The 19,687-nt window shown below is 42.2% G+C and overlaps 1 protein-coding gene across 2 annotated transcripts in view; it reads right to left on the bottom strand.

Moving 5' to 3' along the window:
• St7 (suppression of tumorigenicity 7) overlaps positions 1-19,687 on the bottom strand; it is a 232,166-nt gene that overhangs the window by 10,000 nt on the left and 202,479 nt on the right. For both annotated transcript variants that reach the window (XM_038318939.2, XM_038318940.2), the window contains 2 exons: positions 8,939-9,089; positions 212-304 (listed from right to left, as the gene is read on the bottom strand). In XM_038318939.2, coding sequence (XP_038174867.1) covers positions 212-304; positions 8,939-9,089 — 244 coding nt within the window. The remainder of the gene's footprint in view (positions 1-211; positions 305-8,938; positions 9,090-19,687) is intronic.

The following is a 19,687-nucleotide window of genomic DNA, read 5'->3' as shown; positions in this document are numbered from 1 at the left end:
AGCCTTGGCATCTTTCCCTCTGATGGGTCTGGAAAGAGCTGGAGAAGCAGGGAGTCCAACCCATTCCCGTCACTCATTTCCTCACGCAGGCTATCAAATAAGGCCAGGACATAAGGCCATCCTCAACACTAATCATACCACCTCTTTGCTTCCCATCTTTTGTAATGTCCCCCTAACTGAAGGAAAGGCAGGCTGCAGAGGGGGTACTCACAGGGAAGCAGCTCCCGGTCTGCTGTTTCTGTGCAGATTGGGTATGGATAAAAGAGATGTCCCTTCTCCAAGGGGTACGGGATCATCCGGAAAGCTACAAAGGAAAGACAGTACAGTAAAGGTTGTATTTACCTCCTAGCTTCCCAACCTCAGATCAGAACTTCTGAGCATTTTCCTTTCTATGAGAGAGGCACGAGCAGAAGAAACAACCGCAGAGCCCTGCGATGCGTCGCTCGCACATCCGTCTCACACTACATATTCTGGGCAGAACTCAGAGCTGGGTGTGGACAGAGGTGCAGAAGGGCAGGGGAGCCATCAATATCAGTACCTAGGGTTTCATCATGCATAAAATATTATAAAAATGCTTTAAGCACTAACTCAATAGAGCCCAGCCAATGGCAATGCACACCTGGACTGAAGTGCTTTTCCCGGAAGTGAATACAGATTGACTTGTTGGAGCTTGCTGCAGATTGTACAAAAATGAAAGGCACTCTGCTGCGTCTGGTTTAAAAATATACCTAAGTGGATTACAACTCCAACCAGGATGATAAATACAAAAACTTAAGAACACATGATTTGAGAAGAATTTCTAAACTTTATGAGACTTTTAAATCTTTCAATATTATGCAGGGGAAAATGGTTCGGAGAGATTGATTGTCTACGTTTTGATGATGTCAGGCCACCTAAATTCTGTGTCTGTGGCGTCGGATGACATTAGGCTTTACACTGAATTATGGCTTTCCAATCAATCCATCCATCCCCGTTATCGAGTGCGTTATTCTCCCTGTTGCAATGTCATCAGCATGTTAGTCTCACTGTTCCTATGAGCAGCGCTCGCGGAATTAATTTTTCTTCAACAGATGTCCTTTAGCGGCTGCGTGCTGCAGATACGGAATGGAAAAGCCATGCACTACCCTGGGAGCGCCAGTTAACAGTCCTAGCCTGTACATGTGTCCATGAGGGATGGCGGCAAGGAGCAACAATATTTATGGCTTTAAAAGCTACATTTCAAGGAATCATGCTACATCCTTAGCCCTATTATTACTAAAGTCTTCACAAAATGCTGTCAATGTACATATTTGTCTTCTGCATACTTCCTTCAAATAAGAATCAGAAAGAAAGCCTGTTCTTCCTCACAAGAAATGACAAGGTCCTATTGTAACCAGCATCAGTGCACATATGGTATTTATTCTGGTGTCTGAACAGTATTTAAGAGTAAAAACAGTATGTATGTGATTCCAGCGTTTGGAATGTGGTCAATCTACACCACAGTGGTATCTCTGGGAGGTTATAGCGCATTGCCACAGAGAATATAAATCACGGATAAATGCGGGGTGAGAGCAGAGCCAGTGTGCTGGCAGTTTGCTGAGGTAAAAATGTTATCAATTTTCTTCTTGTAACAGAAACCTCTTAAACAGATTAAAACATTAAAAAACACCCCAGACTTTAGCTCTTTTATAATGGAAGACTCACCCTGGTTTAATCAGACCCTTTCACACAAACAAAGATGACTTTGCCAGTTAGCACAAGTGACAGAAGAATCGTGTCACGGGTTGTTAAATCACGGAAATGTTGAGGATGAAGCCAACATCTCTCCCACTAGAACTAAGCTTGCAAAAGAATGAAAACAAACAATATAACAGAGAAAAAAACCTTGCAGTAATTGTATAGCATCCACTTACTAAAATCTCTTCTGGGGAGCACTTATTTTAATATTAAAGCTGCAGTATGGCAGGGATTCAATACACCTTTTCATACATGACAGTGTCTCTGAAAGCATCCCCGTGCCCAGGCTCCTGTTTTTAAATGTATTCAATTTCATATGATACAAGAAGAAAAAAAAAACAGTTTCCATAAGGGCGATTATTTTGAAAAGTATACTTTACTCAAAACTGAAGTTGGTTTGAGCTTCAGGAAATTATTTTTAAAAGAGAAATTAGGAGTACAAGCTCTTGACAGTCTTGCTTGACAATAGAATCTAATGGCGGATTGGCATCTTCAAATGAGAATCTTTCCTCCCATATTTGGCAAGCACAGAGAACTTTATGCATCAATTTAGTTTTTTTTAAAAAAAATTAAAAATCAGCTCTCATCTTTTTCAGAAAGGGTGGAGATTTTGCTAATACACAATTTTTGAAAGTATATAGTATATGTTTCTTGCATGTTTATGGTACCCTTAAGATCTCTTTTTCTCATGTCAGATATCATTTACATTAAGTTCATAAAATAATATTAAGTTTTGGCTTCACTAAACAAAAGCAAATACAATTTCTGCTTGCAATTCTATCCTTTCCCCCACCCTACTGCACAAGGTCCAACAAAGACTGAGATAAGAACGGGAGTGTGCAGAGTGGGAAGAGGCATGGCACACATGGCCAGCCCCCCCCCCCCCACACACACACACACTACTCGTCCCTTTCACGGAGACAGGTACTGGCTCTACGAGCCTTGAAGCCGTCACCAAATGTTCAGAGATTTTGTTAGTGTAAGGCCTTAGAACACACTTATTTAGTGGCTTAAATGAGGATAGAAATAGATCATTTGGAGATGACTATTTTACAAATGACTATGCACTTCCTAAAAGTCTTTGAGGAACATATTTTAGATAAATTAAAATTGTACACATATCTGACTCCAAATTAAGCAAGAAACCTAAACAGCTGAAACACACAGTATATAAATGACATTCGCACTTCATGGGCACCCTCTCATCTTGATGGTGTTGATGCCTTTGTTCAGGATGTAGTTGGAGCCCCAAGTCACTTAGGGGCACATGGAAACATCCCACACAGTTGACTCCGACTCATGTACCTGGCTCCTTCCCTCTCTAGAGAATCACTTCCGGGACTCCAAGCTGTTCAGTGCTGTGCAGGTCAGGGGATCTCGAGTATCAACAGAACCGCAGATGACAGAAGGGTGGAACTTGAGAAAATAATGAACTGTCACCCTACCTATTATATGGATAGATAGAAGATATTTTCATATTTATCTGACATGTGTTTGATATTTTTCCTTTCAGACAGAACATATTGAGATTATGTGTAGTACGGAGAGCTGAGTGGGTCCCAGCCCTCCGTTATCATTAGCTTCCCATCAAAAGGGTGCGCTTTTAACAGTGGCACCAGGTAAGCTACAAACTCCCTGTCCCCACACTGGCAGAGCCAGACCCACGTGCCAGGCTGCCCTGTACAGGCCAGGGCTCTCCTCTCCCTGCTCCACTGAACCTAAAGGCTTGGCCTCCTCCATCGGGGGCATGATGAGCGGAGGGCTGCTGTGCGCTAACAGATAGACCTGCAGTTGCTGTGGCAGAAAGTCCTCATCAAAATGCAAGGCTTATGCCCCAAGTCTAAGTGCAGGCAAGTAAGAGTCGCGGGGCCACCTGTCTTTCATTAGCCATTTCAATGCAGACTTAAGGAAAAGATGGGGATCAAAGCTTGGCTTTTGATCCATATTCTTTCAACTACAAGAGTGAAGTAAACTGACCTTGAAAAATTCATTTTTCCTTTGGTCGGATTTAAGCATGGTTTGTCCTAATTTTGAAGAGGGAATTCTAGGGTTTTACAGTGAACTTCCTAACTCACTAGTGACTCTCAGCACTTTGATCCTCTGCCCCTAGAGCCATGAGAGCCTGCTTCCACTAGCCCTATATACACAAATACATGTGTAGTTGCTTCTGAACATGTATGCATAAAACATGTATGTGGAAAATGTGTGTAACACACACAAATGCTTCTTACAAAACATTTTCACCTTGGTATCAGCCTGTTACAAAGGAAGAATTCAAAAATTGTTTGCTCAGTGCACTCAGGAAAACCCAGAATTTCTCTACTAGAGAAAACTGAGCCAGACTACAGGAGCCTGCCTGCCGCACTGTTCCAGAGACAAGAGCAGAATGATCAATGTTGCTCTCGGGTCTGGGTGGCCTTGGAAACACAGGATGAGCCTGAGTCTTAAACAAAGCTTTAGGTTCTCCATGTCATGATTTGTTACTCCATGTTATGGTTTGTCACCAAAACACAGCAAACTCAGAATCAGGCTGGCTCTCCATCACAGCGTATCTGAGGCCGGCCGTGAGTGCATCAGTTACAGCTAGTGTTGATCTGATCATCACTTTCTCGCAAATCAGAAACTGCATCCTCAGATCTGTTAGGGGTGGGGGTGAGGATCAGGGAGAAGCCCAAAAGGTTCCAGCCTCGTGGAGCAAAGGTATGGCTAGAGGAAATGCCCCGAGAACCACATTTGCCATTAGGTTCAAAGAGAATACATTAGAATCATAATCTCATCCTATGCTTCAACAATGGGCCATTTTCTCCTCTCAAAGGAAACACTCTGCTTAGTCCCCCTCAAAAACACCACCTCCAAATCTTATACATTATTTAGTGGATTCTTGTGGGAGGGGCTCCCAAAAGAAAACAAAGAGTTCTATTTGGTTAGTTAGAAAAATATAGACACAAAGAAAGGCCAAGTGATTTACCATGTCATAGTCGCCTTCTGATATATGGAACAAGAAAATTAAAGTTCACAGCTGTGGTCAACACACAACCATGCTTTCTAAAATACATACTATCAAAAGGAGAGCCTTGGAAAGATAGGTGGGAGAGAGCTGAGGACGCACCAGGACTGGATACAGGTAAAACAGATCTGCCATTTGAAACGAGATCGTCCTTTCGTTCACACACGATCTCGATATTCAGCCCATACTTGCAGCAGTGCATGTGCACGGGCACAACCAGAGCCAGCAGGGCTAAAACAAACATCATTTTGATAAGACAGCAGCTGTGCAATAATCCAGGAAACATAAAATCTAAAAAGTTGAGACTCTTCCCCTTTCTTAATTTTCTTGACTGAGGGGCATATTGTGTAATTTCAGGGCCTGGGGCAGTGATGAATCAAACATTTTGGAAACCTTTGAAATGCTGATGTATTGTGGTTGAGGATTCAAGGGCGCTTTCTCCTTTAACTACCATATGCTGCAAACACAATCTCTGCTATATATATCAGACTTTGGAGTTTGCAAAAAGGAGGGGGGCTCAATTTAATTGATGCGAAACCCACTGAATTCTCAAGAATGACTAGTTCTCTAGCATAGTAAATTCACTGAAAGGAGAAAACCGTCCTTTATTTCTAGCTCTGAATGACACTGCAGACACAGCCAAGGTTGTTTTGTTTTTAATGATTTTGAGAACACAACTTGGCTAACAATCATTTTTTAACATGGAACCAGATTCTGTTATCTTCTCTCCTGCGTGCTCTTTCTAATAACATTGATAACTTGGGAGGACTTAGGGAATGGCCTTACATTTCAGAATAAAGAAAATGAATGACTCAGAGAAGGAAACCTGAACTCTAGGGCTGGAGATGTCAAAAGGCGCCACCAAGTGGCATACTGTGGAACTGCAGGCTCTCTGTTGAGACTGCTGGGAGGGGTGGGGATCTGCTGTCATCTTAGAGGAGCTGCAGCAGGTCTGGAGGTCACCAACATGGGACATTCAGGGTGTGACATTCTATTTCATATGGCCTTACAGCTTCCAAAGTGAGGAAAGTAGATAACACTATCAGCAAGTGAGCCAAGATTCTGATCCAAGTCTTCTGATTTAAAACACTATGGGGCTGGAAACTCCTTGGTTTTGAGGACAAACTGTTCTTCAAGAGGACCCGAGTCAGTTCTTAGCACCCACATCAGGCACCCTGTCGACTCAGAACCCCCTGTAACTCCAGATTTGGGGTATTCAACTGCTCTGGCCACTTTGTGGCCCCGCACTCACATACATGCACATGCACGCACACACACACACACAAAAAAAAAAAAACTTAAAAATAATAAAACAATCTTTAAAACACAGAGATGTTAACCTCTAATTTGATTTAAAAGTTACATATATGGAAAAGATGCCAAGGATTGCAGAGAAGTGTCTGAAGCTAGAGCAGTAAATTGTATGAGACCTGTATCATTAAAAATAAATAAATAAAAATGGCTGAAAATTTATATAAAATGTATATATATGCATAAGTATATACATATAAATACATATACATCTTTTGCTTATTGAAAACACGTATGTGAGGTGCACAAAATTTGAAGAGTACCCATATCAAGAACAAAATGAAAGCACACCCACAACTCAGCAGTAGTAACTAAGGTTAGGTAAATTTACTTCCATTTCTTTCCTTTGTTTATATATATATGTATTTATTATTTTACTCTTATCTAAATGTTTAAACCAATATTAAATAGATAGAAAAATGTAATTTTATCGAGGATGGATAACTTCCTAAACTAGAAAAGAATCGACTATGAGGTAGTATACCCTAGTTTATGTCATGATGTAATCCATGTTGTAATATTCAAGCAAATGCTTCATAGATAATTAGTCTCTTATCTTCTTCTGCTCACTGAGAGGAAAATACTGGCTTGCATTTGTGGCTTGGCTATCTGAACGGTGGCTACAAAGTGACCAGCCACTCTCCTCACTGCTTCTCCTGCTGGAGAACGGATGTGACCATCTCTGCTCTTCCTTAGCTAGAACACTATTAGGACAGCAAGTGGAAAGATGCAAATGCAAGACAACTGAACACACCCGGGTCTGATGACACTCCTCAAGGTTCCAAGTACTCGGTACACAGCGAGCACACTCACAGAGCACATTCTAATGCTCATTACCAAGGCTCTCTCTGGAGACTGAATGACACTGTGACTGATTTGGGCTGGTGTCATTAGCTGATTTTCGTAAGATATGTTTATCTGTAAATATCAAATTCCCAGTAGATGTTTTCTATAGGTATCCAGTTTCCTTACCTTACTGTTTTGTATATAAAATTCACCCCTAATCCCAATAAAGTAGTCTGTCCCTGTGGTTTGAGGTAATCCCCAATACTTGTGCGCTGCCCAATTTGGCAGTTCACCATGTCACTCCATGTCTCTCGACCCTTCCCTGTTGATTCTGAGAAACTCAGTGTTGCTAGTTGATTACTAACTTCCCAACAATGCCCAGTTATTTTCCAAAGGGTTTTAATTTTTTTATGGTGATGTCAATCCTCATATCGTGTATTTATTACCCTCTGCTTTGTAGCATTTTGGGTCCTTCCCAGAGGATTGGATCTTATCAATCAGGTCCAGCCGATAAGTTTCCACTATTATTCTCAGGATGCCAAGCTATAGATACAATTTTAGTTGCTAAGCCAACTGATCTATTCAGTTTTTGACACTAGATGTAATGTCTCATATTTGTTTGTGCTGGTCTCTTGGGAATCTTTCTCACATCTAAGTAACATTTTCCTTTGTGCTCTAACAGAGACCATTACAAGCAATGCTTCGCACAAGCGGGACATTGCGCACAGGCCCAGTCTCTTGAGCGAGTCTACTCACCCAGACACCTGGCTATAGCATCACACTTCTCAAAAGGAGTGAGAGGCATTGGCAACATCTTTCAAGTTATAAACAGAAAGTTATATAAAGAAAACTTGCTAATTATCTGAAAAAAATTTCAAAGCAACTAAACAAAACACTTCCAGCCACCTTTGAAGCTCATCTTTGTCAGCTTACTTTCACCCCTTTGCCCCCACCCCTCTGCTACCACCCTGTCATTTCCTGAACCAAGCTGGATTCTTACTGGGTCACAGAAAGGGCAGGAAAAGGAAGGAACAGAAGCTTATCAAAGTGAAAATGGAAGCAGAAAAGATAAAGAACAGAAAGGATTAAAAAGACTTGTTTGTGAGCCTGATCAAAGTAAGAATAAATTGGGAAAAAGCTACCAGAGACTCAAATATTCTTTGTTTTGATTTTCCGCAAGAAATGCTATGGGTTGTGCTTGTTTTGCTTAAATTGGTATTAACAGTGTTTCAGTACATGTTATCCAACAGCATACAGAGAATCGGCTCTGTTTTCCTTAATTTACCATCTCCTACCAACCCTACAAGCTGCCGTTTTTTCACACTGTGTTCTTGTTTCTACTGCTGCCCGGGCTTTCAGGACTTGTTCACCTGTCACCCGACTTCTGCAATTACTCTACCTTCTGAAAGAGTCACCAGACAGGGGACAAGTGGCCATTCACTCCTCCTCACTAGATAAGAAGGAGCACAAAGTTAAGTACCTGTCACCTGCCATTAGACCCTGCTTCCCTTACACAGAATGACAGCAGCGTAGAGAGCATCCTGGGCTAGCTTAGCCTCCATCTATCTAACAGAGCATCCCGGGCTAGCTTAGGCCTCCATCTATCTAACAGGCACTTGTTACTCACAGGGGCTGCCACACCAGGGTTGAATGGGCATTGCTGCTGTTTCTGAAACATATCTAGAGTGCTTTTGTGGATGATCATTCTTACTTCAGTGAAGGATCACTGTGGCTCTCACCCAACTCTACAACCATCTGAAATGACAAGTAGCGTCTAGCACAAGGCCTAAGCCTATGGTAAAGGTTACTGTGATGTCAAGGGGCTGTGCGGATCTCCAGAGAGGGCTTTCAGGGTGGCCCAGTACTCCTCTAGGGTACCCAGAGTCACTGACCTCTTGTAGGAAGGTGCATTTCTAACCTAGATGTGGCATCACCACAGCAACCCCCCTGTCTCTGGGGATCCGGAGTAGCACATAATCAACTGCCCTGATAATGTGACATACTGGGAACAAAAACCAGATACGCGGATTCTCATTGTTCATCATCAACTGTTGTGGCATAAATAGCTCGAGCACTTTATGTTCTTAAAGAATGTTTAAAGGAAAATAAATGACTTACTGCCTTCCCACGTACAGTGCAAGAGGTTCAAAGCCCCCTCCACCCTCTTCCAGTGTGCAAGATGAAAGAATGCGTACGCGATTGCTTCACTGTCTCCTCTCTTCAGGATGTGCTCTGGTGGGAGGATTAAGCTTTTCATTTCTAGTAGATACTGGAATGAAAACAGCAGGAGACAGACGTGTTAATACGCAGTGATTAGGAACTCAATGCTGACACAGGCTGATTTCCCGAAGACCATCACTCTCAGACATTTTATCAAGCCGGCTACATGGGATGGCAATCGCTAAGACACCCAGCAATATCCAGTTTGCTGACAGTTGATTAGCTTCGCACTAGTTTCCTTCTATGTAGATCAGAGACTCGTAGGCTGAAATATTCCACTTGAAGAATAAATACAGGCTCAAATGCAAAAGGGAAAACATAGAAGACATAAGAACGTGGCAGGATTTTGCAAGTGCAGTGAAAACACATATGACAGACACACGAAATGGAACAGTCGCATGGCTAACAACCTGCACTGAAGAGATTTGACATTGAGTTTCACTACCCATGTGTTTTTTCTATGCAGATACATCAAAAAGGACTTTGTTTTATGAAAAGAACTATTGATAGATGCTCAGATGTGGGGAACAATGAAGGTGTCAGCCTGTGTGTTGGAAGATCCAAGAGAATTAAATATAGACTCCAAGCTGAAAGGATCTTTCAGATATTTCCCACAGACTGGAGGGACAGGAATTTATATCTCTTCATTCATATTCAATGCAAAGGAGCTGGGGTACAGGGCAAGAACAGGTGTTGCTTTTCTGGTACCAAGAGGGCTCCAAATTTCCACCTTCATCCCTCTCTACTTCCTATGGGATAGAGGCGAGCAAACTCAGAACAGTTTCCTGGACTCCATTCTTCACAGTCTTCCCTCTAGGATCGATCCCTACACATATTACGTATACACACCCCACCACTCCACACTACCACTACTATCATGTGCACACATCCTCTCCACACTACTACTACTGTCATGTGCACACATCCGCTCCACACTACCACTACTGTCATGTGCACACATCCGCTCCACACTACCACTACTGTTATGTGCACACATCCGCTCCACACTACCACTACTGTCATGGGCAAACATATCATGTGCACACACTCCACCACTACACACTACCACTACTATCATAGGCAAACATTTCATCTGCTCCACGCTATCACTACCCTCATGGGCAACAAATGGTAGACCTCACAGTGATATGTTTACTAATACAACATGAAGACACAAAAGTCCTATGACAAGTATATGGTCTTTAATATAGAAAGAACTGTCCGGCTTCTTTCTGTCTGAGGAAATTTGTGGAAGAACAAGGTATGGAAGAGTTCTCATAAACACAACAGAGGCCAGAACAGCTATTGCTGTTTCATCGTCCTCTAGCAGGGATTTGACAATTTGGGCGCCAATACCTGCCTTTCTGCTGCTCCTGGTGTCAGGGCATACGGCCCAGCAGGAGCCAGGAGGACGTATGTGGGGGTTTGGGCTTAGAAAGAAAGGTGTTCCAAAATTTGGGTGTGATTTTACATATGCTCTCCAAGTCTCTCGCCTTAAAGGAAGAAGAGAATGGAGGTGGGAAAGAGGCACCCAGAGAACAGCAAAAGAGTAGACACCACTCACAGAGGGGCTGGGACAGAGAAGCTGTTTGCTATTGAGATGTTCTGAACACAAAAGAACTTTTGGTCATTGGCTTTTTGTGATCCCAGAAGTGACAGATTTCTTCCTATATTTTGTCTTAAAACAGTGTAAGACAAAAATTGTCTGGGGAAAAATGCTATCAGTCCAACTAGCACTACAGTTATAATAAAAACATAAAGCTGGGTGGTGGTGGCGCACACCTTTAATCCCAGCACTTGGGAGGCAGAGGCAGGCGGACATCTCTGACTTTGAGGCCATCCTGGTCTACAAAGTGAATTCCAGGACAGTCAGAGCTGTCACACAGTGAAACCCTGTCTCAAAAACCAACGAAACAAAATTAAATTAGCTATAATATAAATACAAAAGGCATATTTTGTACTCAGAGACAGATTGTTATTCTCTCATTACTCTGTTACCTTCATAGAGTCCATTGTGATTTAAATAATTCCAGTAATAATCTTAAAAAGCCCCAAGGCTATGGGTCATCAGAAAAATCTAGAACTCATACAGTGTTATGGACTTATTATTTCAGAGTAAGAATGCATAGGAAGACCATTTGTCACCATCAGCTCTTCAGCAACATTAACGAGGAGCAAATCTTATCTAATGAGAGCATCAAAATAAGATTTTCACCTGAGTCTTTAGTAATTATTCATAAATATCCTGCCCAATTAGTCAACTTCAAAACAGAGGAAAGTGATATGTGAATCCTGGATTAAGCCAGATGTGAATGAACTGGTTTAATCAACCCAGGCTGCAGAGAAGCAGACGGAGGTGAGGGAAAAGCAGAGACCATTTTCCTTTTATTTCTATGACTAGGAAAGGTTCTGAAAACAGCTTTCATTACACATTTTCCCTGTCTGTGGGACAAAAGCAAACCAGGATATAGGGCAGAGAAGACATAGGTAGAGGGTTCAGAAAACTACTAACTGTTCTGTCAATTGCCCTAGCTGGTGGTTATGTCATTACTTAAATTAAAATTAAACAGAATTAAAATTCAGTTTTAGTTCAGGATCCATGTTTCAAGTCCTCAAGTGCTGCATGTGGCTAAAGATTACTGCATTGGGAACTTTGGAGAATATTCCTATTGTTGTAGAATATTCTTTTGGACAGAATTGCTATAGCCAGGGGCTTACAGTATACAAATAACTAGACCAATTTTTAAATGCCTAACACTGCTATCTGGGTTAAGAACCTATGACTAGACAGGTCGTAGGCTTTGGGGAGAATCTATTTCTTTTATTCCACTAAACAGGCACAGTATTAAATTGAATTATAATGACTTAGCCTTAACCCAATGAACCAGTGCATCTCCCAACCCTCAACAGACAATCTTCTTTTAGCAGTTGTGGCAATTCATACAGAGACTGACAATTGGCCAACATGCAGAGAACAAGAGACGGCAGAGTTCTGAGCCCTAAATCATCAAAGAAAGGGCAGCAGAAAGATAATAGCACCAGAGGCAATAAATGGCTACAGCAAAACTGTTGTCAGGACTCAGCAGGGCATATAAACTCATGATAGATGTAAGAGCACAAAACCAGCACAAGATCAAACCAGACAGAAATCCCAACATGATGGAAGGAGGTGAGGACAAAGCCTCATTCCAGCTGTGGAGCTACTGGACACTGATGACCGTAGGTAGGGAGTGTTAGTTTTCTTCAAGGATGTGGCTCCTGAAAGGCTATCTGTACTTCAGTAGATGGTTCTCAGTCCATAAACATACTCTTAGCACTGAGTAGATTTAATAGGAGGAAAAACAAACAAACAAAAAAACAAAGACATCATGTTGGGAGGAGAAGGTGAGAAAGGAATTAAAGCAGAGGGATGGAGTGACTTTGATTAGACCACATTACATATAACTCAATGAACAAGAAGTAAGGTTGGTGGCTACCAAGAGCCTATACTCCTAATGACCAGTGTTCATGGTACTGGAAGGTACTCTGCATGCTACCAGAAGATAAAGATGACTGCCAACTCAGCTACCAACCCTTCAGTCTACAATGGTGACCTGTCTGCAGTAAACACTGGTACAATTGTGGCACAAACGTTGTTGGAGTAACCAACCATTGTCCGATTCAATTTAAGATTCCTTCCATGAGATAGAATCCATGGCAAACACTGTTCAGGTTGCCAAGAATCTGAGAATAAATTGGCTATGGACCTATAGGAAAATCAACTACTACTGTCCTGCTAAAGGAACATAACAACAACATGACTCCTAATTACATTCTTTTACCCTCATAGATCAGTGTGCTGCTCAGCTATTATCGAGAAGTAGTGGATAGAAATAAATAGAAAGACCCACAGCCAGACAATGTGCAGAGAATAAGAGACCTGGGAACAATCAGTCCTAAATCTCTTCCCTTAGAGCTCAGGAACCTTTGCAGAAGAGGAAGCTAAGGGATTGCAAGAGTCAGTGGGGATAGAGAACACCAGGGAAACAAGGGTTCTAGACATAGCAGGGCTGCTACACATGTGAACTCATGTATGAGCCTCTGGCAACATACACAAGGCCTATACAGGTGTACGGGAACTGAGATGGAGTTCCAGGGCTGAGATGCTACAGTGGACACAAGCACCCAGCCGGAACCCAGAAGCTCTCTAACTGACAACCACTTACAAAAGAAAAGTTAATTTTCTCCAGTGTAGTCTCACTGGGTATTACAAACCACACTTAAAGGTAGGTTCCATGCTCAGATGGCCAACATAAAACAAATTCAATGTTATTTGGAGGGTTTTGCCTTATAATGCCTTATCTGCACATTTTTTTACCTTACAGATCTTTTGCTTATATATAAAAGTTTCCAATCTTGAGTTTTGTGTGTGTCTGTGTATGTGTATGTGTGTCTCTGCATCTGAATGTCTTTATTATATTTTTTTCTTTGGTCACTTTTTCCTTCTATTGGTTTGTCCTATAATGTTTTTGTTGGTTTTGCCTATTTGTTTTCTAATGAGAGAGAAAAAATAAATATGGATTTGGGTGGGTGGGCAGGTGGGAAGGATCTTGAGGAGTTGGGAGAAGAGAAATTGTGGATGGAATATATCATATGGAATAATCTATTTTTGATAAATTTAAAATTATATTTAAAAATCATCTTGTATGCATGCATGGAATTCTCAAACAACAAGAAAAAAATCTACAGATACCCATGGTAGAAACATATACTCATTGAAAATGAAACACGTTATAATAAAAATTGTGATAAATGTAATACAAAATTTGATTTAAAAGTATTGCTGACCACCAGGACATCTACATGCACTTGGAAAAGATAGTAAATGTGAGCAAGACAGATGGCTTACTCAGCTGATAAACTGAATGCAATGAATGTATGTGGCTTCAAGGACATCATCCATAGCCCCGTATGCAGGCTATGAGTGATGCTTAGTTCCCCTCTAAGCTCTGTCTGAGCCCGATGTATGCATATGTAATGCTTTGGTTACATGTGTATATTTCTCAGGTCAATCACAAAATCCTCAGAAACATGAACTTGTTATCTTTGTGTTAATTTCTCATTACTCCCTTTAAAGCACCTCATACATATATAGCTAACTTAAATTCAAACCTTACTTCCCAAAAACACTCCCAATGTGAACACTCCTGACCTAGCCAATCTAATGAGGTCAACGAAAGCAACTCACCAAGGAGACTTAGCTCTGCCTTCTCACTGCATCTGCTTTATGGCAGGAATAGGTTATGTCTATAAAGGAGATTTATACTCCTTCAGAGTTCCAAACAGAATGTTGGCTGTAACCAGCTGATGAAGGCTAATAACAACAATGTGCTATGTTTGGGGCCAAGCTCTAAATGGCTGGCAATATCAAGTCTCAACATGTGCAACATTTAAATTAAAAAGGCATGGAACAACATTTCACATCCTACTTGTCAAGAGAAAAATAAATGGAAGAGGGCAGATCCCTATCCACAAGTATGCAGAAATCAATTAGGCTCACTGTACTTTGCAAATCAGAGAACACGCTCTGCCTGTCTACATTAGCGGCTTGGCTTCCATTAGCTAAGTCAGCACTCTGTGCTATCTTGCCTGTATCCTACCTCTAACTTCCTTCCCAGATGCTCAACCACACGTTGAAGAGCAGCACTTCTAAAGGTTTCGGAAGCAACTTTTCAAAGTCAATTTGTGTCAGAATTGTGCTCCTCGTGCCTAGTACGTTAGCACGTAAAGCCAGAGCTCACACAGAGGAGCTGAGGGCTCCGGGCTGGGAGTGGGTGGTGCATGGACAAGAGGCTGGCTCATCTGTCAGGAAGCTGCCACGGAATCTATGTCACGTGACAGACTGCCAAAGTTTCCCTTTTCCAGGTATAAACCTACAGAGCCTTGACGGAAAAGGACTGGCCAGTTACCCTTCACACAGATATTAATGCAAAGGAATTCATTTGTTCACATTTCTGGAATGTCCAATACCATGCATCATGAAAACCATCAGCAAATATAGGCATAAATAAAATATAAAAGAACAGGGTAATTAAGCTACAGCAAATCTAGATGACAGCTATCAAGTTACTTTCCAAAGCTCAACAGTAGGAGAATATTTATTAGCATTGAAAATGTTATGATAAATTACCAAATGAAAAAAATCTGTTATACTATATACAACAGATTATTTTGACAATAAAATATATGTTTGAACATTAAAAAAGTATTGAAAATGACAGATTAAAAGTTAAGAGTAAATATTATTATGGGAGATTATTTTTTAATTTTCTGTAATGAACATTATTACTTTCCTTTCTATATACATATGGATAAACATAGGTTGAGAGCATTTACTGCTCTTGCAGGAGACCTCAGCCTGGCTCCTGGAGCCCATTTTGTGGGTCTACACATAATTGAGTCTGTTTCTAGGTGAAACACATGGGCAGTTTTATCACAGTAGCTGATCTGAGATGAACCTGGCTACAGGGTACCAACTGACCAACAAGGAACTAAGCATGAAGAAGGCTGAATGGAAACGCACCCTGACCTTCGGCCGTAGGGACCCATTTTTCCCTGTGCTGCCTACCTATTCATCAGTGGCTCTGCTTCATTTGAAAACTTGCAAATCCCAGAGTACATCCCAAGGAAAGTCTGAGAGTGCAGAAGCAGGTGGGTGCTGGGGACAGGCATGAGCACCAATGATGTTTTGTTCATACACATGGGAGTAGCCACAACAGATCCAGAGACAGAGAAGGACACAATGAGTACCCCAAGAACACAGACAAAGGACCACACAAAGGCACAAGAAGAGCTATAAGAGCAAACATATTGTATCTCAAACACATGGATCTTGTAGTATGCACAATGTGTTCCAAAGACAAAGACACGGAACATCCAAAATTTACCTCATGGGCATAAATGTGAATCATGTTATGCCTCTACCTTGATCCTCCCTAACCTTTTTGTGTGGGGGAGACAGAAGTGGAGCAAGAATTAGAACACACAGGCAAAGAAATTAGAACATATTTAACAACAAGGAAATAAAGAGACTGATCTCTCTGGGGAGGTTCATAGAAATAGGTGATGTGAGTCAGTGAGATTGAATGAGCAAGAATTTGCCCTACAAACATGGATTGGGAGGGATGCCAAGACCAGAAACAAGGCTAGACAATGGCTCAGAAGCACCAAAGGGAATTAAGTGGCACTTAGGGTCTGTGGAAATGTGAGTGCTCTCACAAGAGTAACCACCTACATTAACACATGACAAGCAAACCCCCAAGATCCCTAGGGAAATCGGAGCTTCATGAGGTTCTGTGGCTTGCCCAAGGCTGCACAAGTTGCAAGAAAGGGCTGTTATCTGAGGAAGGGAAACAAGATAAGACCACTTAAGACATCCTCCAGAATATGCCCTTTATTGTGGGGTTACTCTGGTTTTCAAACTTTCAGACAAAGAATGGTGTTCAAAGGTAAAACAAACAAACAAAAGACATGCTGGGCCAGGCGGTGGTGGCCGCATGCCTTTAATCCCAGCACTCGGGAGGCAGAGGCAGGCGGATCTCTGTGAGTTCGAGGCCAGCCTGGTCTACAAGAGCTAGTTCCAGGACAGGCTCTAAAAAAGCTGCAGAGAAACCCTATCTCGAAAAACCAAAAAAAAGAAAAAAAAAGACATGCTGGATACATGATAAAATAAACCTGGGATATGTGGAGTGAGACCTGAAAGAGGTCCGAGGACACTTTATAGCTTCTAAAATGACCCCCCAAACCACTGCGACATGCTGTGGGGATTAAGATCTGAAGAGAAATGGGACAGGGTACCATGTGCCAGACCAACAAGCAGGAAAGTTAGAAAACCCTTAGGAAGCTCCTGTCACAGCTGAGGGGAAAGTGGTAGGCGAGAAAGGGACTCTAGCAGGACTTATGTGGGCATGGAAGGAGGAATGGAGTACGACTGTGGATGTGTGCCACCAAGGAACACAGACTCACAGATGGGCCTCAACTGGGACTTCAACAGCAGTGGAAGGAGTGGTTTAGCAGGGGGAGGTAACATGTAAAGACGAGTGGAACTGCAGAACTTTCCTGGACACATGGCCTGTGGGATTCGGGCACTTGGGAACACAGGCGGGAGCTGAGCTGTGGAACCTAGGAAATTCCCCAGGAGTCTGAAGCTAGAGTGGACTCCTCCTAAGATGGCACAAAGAAGGAAAAGGGCACTGAGGATACTGCCTAGATGGCAGGAGAAGGTGGGTGGGGGGAGGCTGTCTCAAGCTGTAAGGCATGGCTAGGGACTGGGTTTATGTCTCACGGGCCCAGTCCTACCATGCAAGATGCCCTGGGGTTAATACCTGACTTCCTAAAGACAAGGAGTGGAGGCCTGCCAATGGACCAAAGGCTGAGGAGAGAAAGAACAGGCTGAGGGGTGAGAAGGACCAAAGAACCTGGTGGTTGAGGTAGGAACAATTTGTGCCCTTGGCTGGGGAGACCCTGAAAGGAGCAAAGTCAGCAGGAGCAGCTCTGTCAGCCACTCCTCAGAGAGGTTCTATTCTTGAGAAATGGAGCTTTAAAACCATTTTCTGCTCATTTCCTTCGGGTTGTGTTTCTACATTATATCTCCTTACTCTCTTGCAAAAAGGCTTTGGAGCAAAACTATGGCTCAAAAACATATATTGAAATAATATTTCTGCAATATACCATTGATACACGATCTCACAAACAATCTGGCAGGGTATTTTGAATTTCTGCTTCCATGCTTCGAGTATCTTTAAATGCTAAAACTCACTACACATTGTTTCCTAAATTGGATTAAAAAGTAATTTTCTCCTCTGTCAATCAGCTTTACCAAGATGGAGAGGATTGCCTCAGTATTTGCATGAATTTGCATGCTAACAATGGCCTGCAGACAGGTTATTAGCATATACAATTACTGGGAGGCTTTCCTTCACAAGTCTCTTGAAATCAATGTGAAAAGAGCTTTTAAATTGACAATAGATGAAGTTTTCAAAAGAAAAACATAAATTTTGAGGGGAATGCATTTCTGTCATAACAACTTCGATCCCTATCTCTATTTTCTCATGTCTTCCCATGTTCTAGACAATGATTTAAAAACTTATATAGTTGTTTTTTTAAATTCTGCTTTTTGGGGTGCCTGCCACTCAGCTCCCAAGTAAATACATGGAGGCTTATTCTTACTTATGAATGCCCGGCCTTAGCTTGGCTTATTTCTAGCTAGCTTTTCTTAAATTATCTCATCTACCTTCTGCTTCCAGGCTTTTTCCTTTCTCTATTCTATATGTTTTTCTTTGCTTCTTACTCCATTGCTGGCTGGGTGGCCCCTCTCTCGTCTCTTCCTATTTATTCTCTCTCCAGGCCAGACCCACCTATTTCTCCCTCCTGCCTAGCTACTGGCCATTCAGCTCTTTAGTAGACCAATCAGGTGTTTTAGATAGGCAAAGTAACACAGCTTCACAGAGTTAAACAAATGCAACATAAAAGAATGCGACACATCTTTGCATCATTGAAACTAATGTTCCACAGCATAAAACAAGGTAACACATCTTAGACAAATATTCCACAGCAAACTTATTTCAATCAATTTTATATCAATGAGGTGAATATTCTGAGCAGTACAGGCTTCAGTGATGGGTAAACATCTCTCTCTAAGGAATGCCAGTGACCCCTCCTGCCTAAGAATGGGCCCAGTGAGAAGGAAACATGGCTAAGTGGTTTAATTAAGACTTCAGGCAAAATTAAGAAAAACATTTCCCCATGGATGCCTGTGATTTTTCTTGGATATTCCATCCACAATTTTTGGCACCACAGGGAGCTAGCCGTGGCTCCTCAGCCCCACTTTTTCCTTCAGAGTGGGTGTAGGTGGCATCACAATCACTTGAGAGTTTCTGTGGTAGTGGTGGCCCTTGGACATCTGTTGTTCATTTTCTAGACTAGATGCATAGGTGATTTGAGCTGCTGGGTACTGGAGTCTGGCTAGGAAATGTCCCCAATGCCATGTGTGAAAGATGTAGCCCCTAGGCCATGGAAGTCGTACGACATGGTGGAACTTATAAGGGAGCAGCTTATAGTAAAGGAAGTTAGGCCACCCAGGCGTGCCCTCGAAGGGCCACTATGACCCCAACTCCTTTCCGTAGCTGTGTCCCTGCCTATTAGATAGGCAGACTCTTCCTCCATGAGCTTCTGCCATGGTGTACGCTGCACCAGAGCCCCAAAGGCCATGGGCAACCACTAACAGACCAAATCCTCTAAAAGTGTGTGCTAAGGAAATGGTCCAGTTTTCTAGGCTGGTTGTCTTATTAACTCTAACATGTGCTGGGAAGCTGACTGACATGCTGGGTTAGTACAGTCGACTCTTCAGATTCAACCAGAGGCCGGGCGGTGGTGGCGCACGCCTTTAATCCCAGCACTCGGGAGGCAGAGGCAGGCGGATCTCTGTGAGTTCGAGGCCAGCCTGGTCTACAAGAGCTAGTTCCAGGACAGGCTCTAAAAAAGCTGCAGAGAAACCCTGTCTCGAAAAACCAAAAAAAAAAAAAAAAAAAAAAAAAAAAAAAAAACAGATTCAACCAGAGTAGCTAAGTTTACTGCTCTGTTTATTAATTAAGGCGTCGCATGTCTGCA

Source organism: Arvicola amphibius, chromosome 2, assembly GCF_903992535.2.
Source record: "Arvicola amphibius chromosome 2, mArvAmp1.2, whole genome shotgun sequence".
Classification (NCBI taxonomy): Eukaryota; Metazoa; Chordata; class Mammalia; order Rodentia; family Cricetidae; genus Arvicola; species Arvicola amphibius.
Note: the sequence above shows the minus strand (reverse complement) of the source record. Positions and strands in the feature narration are given on the sequence as shown.